The sequence below is a fragment of the Lutjanus erythropterus genome, chromosome 19 (genome assembly GCF_056507025.1).
Source record: "Lutjanus erythropterus isolate fLutEry1 chromosome 19, fLutEry1.hap2, whole genome shotgun sequence".
Taxonomy (NCBI): Eukaryota; Metazoa; Chordata; class Actinopteri; order Lutjaniformes; family Lutjanidae; genus Lutjanus; species Lutjanus erythropterus.
The window spans coordinates 33,738,455-33,742,938 of record NC_139335.1 but is presented as its reverse complement, the minus strand read 5'-3'; the positions used below and the strand labels follow the sequence as shown (position 1 = coordinate 33,742,938).

General features: G+C 45.0%; 1 protein-coding gene across 1 annotated transcript; it reads left to right on the top strand.

Moving 5' to 3' along the window:
- The first annotated feature begins 1,324 nt into the window (after window positions 1-1,324).
- Window positions 1,325-4,270, top strand: hoxb13a (homeobox B13a). The gene is made up of 2 exons (XM_084743736.1): window positions 1,325-2,338; window positions 3,601-4,270. Exons 1-2 carry the CDS (start codon window positions 1,624-1,626, stop codon window positions 3,846-3,848), a joined length of 963 nt encoding a protein of 320 aa, XP_084599862.1. The 5' UTR covers window positions 1,325-1,623; the 3' UTR covers window positions 3,849-4,270.
- Window positions 4,271-4,484: the final 214 nt, after the last annotated feature.

Here is a 4,484-nt window from a genome sequence, read left to right as displayed (position 1 = left end):
CATTTGAAGTCATGTGCAAAAAGATGGCATATTCTGCGTTTCGCAGACGCTCAATCGACTTTTTTCTGTACAACTAGGCCACTGAAGGGATATTTGATGACCATCGGTAATCAGGATTTTCATTACTCCTACGACAATACAGGGCACTTTTTTTCAGTTACTTACTTGAACACTGAATTATAATTCCATCGTTTTATATTCAGTAATACCATCTAATGGAAGCTTCAATCATAAAATCCAACACTTGTCGTTAGTTTGATAACGAAAGTGACAGAGTGAGTATGAGTGCACCTAGTCGTTCATCCCAAAATACCCTAAAATTCTTCCTTTCCAAACAGCACCAGGAGCACTTTGAGACTTTCTTTCACATAAATTCAAACCTATAAGCAGCCAGTGAAATGATTACGCAAATAACGCGGCTCAGAAGTGCCGTGAAAACCTTTCCGGAGCGCTTTGAACCAAAGCCATATCTCTCCAATCTTAAAATGTCCAAATCCCATCCATAAATCCCACTTTACGCTTCCTTCAGTCAGCTGGTGTGAGAGAAAAGCGCATAAATTCAGTCAGAGAAATGTCCAAGCGGGTACAATTATTTTAATAATATAATGTTTCTTTTGAAAAGCTGGAAATACTCCTGGTATGTTATGATTTTTTCATACTTTTATGACAACGATAAACTTTTTTTCCCATGCATTTGGCAGCGCCCGTTATAAGTCTTTAAATGTGTCCATAACTCTGTGTAATATTAATCATTTTACACCAGTTTAAATAATTACAGGTCATAGTTAGAAGAATAAAATATATACAAATTATTTGTAGCAAAAACGTACATTCTCTTTTTCATCTTAAATTCCTCGTTTAAAAAAATACTAATCTAGAGATCTACTTACATATTTCCACACTTGTTTTGATTGCATGTGTATTCACACAATATGTACTCAACATTTATGACATAAAGTAGTTCAGATATTGGGAATAAAATTTGCATAAGCGTGTGCTCCCCATGCGTCTTTACGCACAACACAAACGCCTGTTCAAGTGATTTAGTTTTTGTTTCAAAACTCACATTGACACTGTTGTTGTTCCTGACAGTCGCACGAGATCAGAGACTTGACTCTGACACGATGCAGCTGCACGAGGAAACGCGGCTGAACCGCTTCACGGAGCTCGCTCTTCTCGTGCCACAGCTCGAGCCTCATAAAAATATTTTTTCTTTGACTGACAATCCCCAACAAGTCTCTTCTTCTCCTCCTTTTTTCACTTGTCTCATCACGTGATCATCCGGTCTCATCCAATGGACACGCGCCCTCCCGCCTCTCCTGCTCCCGGGGGCTTGTTGCGTCAAGGCTGCGGCTGGGATGTAACTGGGGCTCCGGACGGTTACCGGGTGTCTTTGCCTCCGAGCGAGCGCCGTCACTAAACGGTGCAACAAGGCAGCGCACGCGTGCTATGACAGTGCGCGTGACGGTACATGTGAATGACCTGAGCAGCTGTGTGTGAGCACGAGAGCCAGCGTTACCAGTTCACCTCATCCAGCCGATGTAGCAGCAGAGCGCGCGGGAGCGGACAGAGTCTGAGAGGAAACGGCGACGAACGGAGGCCAGACCGGGAAAAGGAGCGCCTATGACCGCCTCCCTGGTGCTCAACCCTCGCTGGCCAGCGGACACGGTGATGTTTGTGTATGACAACAACCTGGACGACCTGAACAAGAACATGGAGGGGCTGGTGGGCAGCGGCAACTTCGCCGCTAGCCAGTGCCGCAACATTATGGCGCACTCCGCAGCCGCCGCGGCTCTAGGCGGCCACCCATCCGGCCTGGTGCACTCTTCCACCGGCTACTCCACAGTGGACGTGTCCGCTTCAGGCTCTAGCGAGACAGGCGCATCTTCGGGGAAGCAGTGCGCAGCAGGACCGTGTCCAGCGGCCGCCGTGCCGCACCAGAGCTCCTCAGCCGCCACCGCGTTACCGTACAGCTACTTTGGTAACGGCTACTACCCATGCAGGATGGGGCGGGGTTCTCTCAAGTCGTGCACCCAGGCGGCCGGAGCCGCGCTCAGCTCACAGTACATGGACACGACGGTGAGCTCTGAAGAGTATTCGAACCACCGAGCCAAAGAGTTCGCCTTTTACCACGGCTACCCCAGCCCTTACCAGTCCATGGCCAGCTACCTGGACGTGTCGGTGGTCCAAACGCTGGGCACTGGAGAGCCGCGCCATGACACCCTGCTCCCCATGGACAGCTACCAGCCCTGGGCTCTGACTAATGGCTGGGGGGGACAGATGTACTGCTCCAAGGACCAGGGACAGGCCGGACACCTCTGGAAGTCCGCTCTGGCTGGTAAGACATTTTTATTCTCCTTTAAAACCACCTGTGATCAGTTTAAAGGAACTGTGTGTGGAAGATGTGTAGGCCTACAACGTTTAGTAACGTTTGACACGTTATTAGGAAGAAATTAAAGACGCTTCTTGTATAGGAACTAATGTCATAATATTAGCAATAATCCCTGATAATTATAAACAGTTTGTACATAGTTTGGAATAATTGTAGAATATGGATTTGTCAGTTACCGCTTAGAAACGCGCCATAAGTTTTGGGTCCGTAAAAATTCCAGAGCAGCAAAGTAATGAGAAAATAAGGAACTACAGACAGAGGACAGAATTTCTACACATATAGACAGACACCACCACACACTTCTATTGTTTCATAAATGATGGTTGAGAGGAATTATTTTAATCTGTCTCATATAGCTGTACTTTGCTATTTAAGGATAATTCTGCACAGCATACCCTTAATATGATTAATAATCATTCTACATTACACAGAATTGTAGATGATGTGAATCACAGTTCAGGTATGAGAGCGTTTTATGCAACTGGTAACAAATTGATTTTGAAACTCATTTTGAGCTGACCATCAGTTTGTTACAGTGTCGATATATTATAAGTTAGAGATGAACTGTGCATTCTTATCTACCACTGTAGAGGACAACATTAATGTTTTGATGTTTCTGCCTCATTGAGCTCGTTAATGATAGGCCAGTTATTAATTAGAAGGTCACATTTTACCTCGTACTGAGAGACGCATCTCTTAACCTGATAATTGGCTATTTATCTGGTGACTGATGCTCGTGTATTGTCAACATGTAACACTTAACAGAATTATAATGAGTTATAACCATCAGCACAGCGAACTGGGTTTTCATTTGTGATTTGAAATGAAGGCCGATCTTTTTTTTTTTTTTTTTAATCACACAGTGAGAAACTTAATTGTCCAGTTAAATGGAACTTTAAAGCTACACAATCAAAAGAGGTTTCAGTTCATTTCCGTGTGCATACACTCATATGAAGGGTATATCTGAGGTCAGGTCAGCTGCATGCTCGTGCTGCTTGCAGACAGCAGACATCCACCATGTTGTCTGTCTCTGTCGCAGGATGGATGTCCAATCAGCTCCAAGCATAAGGTTGCTGTCATCACCGTTTAAACTGCAGATGTATTGAATGCATCACAGCTCACTTGTGTATGCTTTACACTTTGTTTGAAACCTAGAAGTGCGTCCCTCAATTCACCTGTCTGTCTGATCTTTGTCCGCTTTCTAACAGATGTGGTGGCACACCAGCACGACGGCTCGCCGTTCCGCCGTGGCAGGAAGAAGCGGATACCGTACACCAAGGTCCAACTGAAAGAGCTGGAGAAAGAGTACGCGGCCAACAAATTCATCACCAAGGACAAGAGGAGGAAGATTTCCGCCGCCACCAACCTGTCGGAACGGCAGATCACCATCTGGTTCCAGAACAGGAGGGTGAAGGAGAAGAAGTTTGTGGCCAAAGTGAAGAGCAGCGCGCCGTAGCATGCGGACGCTCTAAGTGAAGGAACTTTGGTGTATTTGCGTGTTATAGATCAAGAATGAACTGAGAGAAATCACAAAAAATGGGGGAAATAAAGAAACTCGTCGTGGTACTCCAGACGGACTGTGCGTAGCCGTGTGCGTAACGGAAGAAAGAGACGAATAAAAAAGGACAAAAAAGACAAAATAAGTTGAGAGAAAAGAACCAAAGCCCTCCCCGCAGAGGCACTCTGTACATACAGCACCTTCCTGCCTGCTTTGATGTAACTGTCTGTCTCCTGTCTGTGTTTTACTGTTTCTCAGTGTTGTCCGTGCCCATAGCCTATTGCCGAAAACACACTATTATGCTGTTCATATTGTTTATATCGCCTGTAAACCAGTAATCAAAGTATAGTGCAACACTTAATAAATTCTTTTAATCCTGATCTAGTGTCCAGTAGATCTTATATTCTTAAATTAATCACTGGTAACTATGGATTCGTGCGCGTAATTTGTCTCTGCTTGTCTCCTGCGCCAAACTATGCCTGTAAAAAGTGCAAACACGTCCGCATTTAGTTCATATCAAAGGCTGAAAACTGATACCCGCAAACTGGACAAATAGAGCAGGAGGATTCACGACTCCTCGTGCTGATTAAAAGT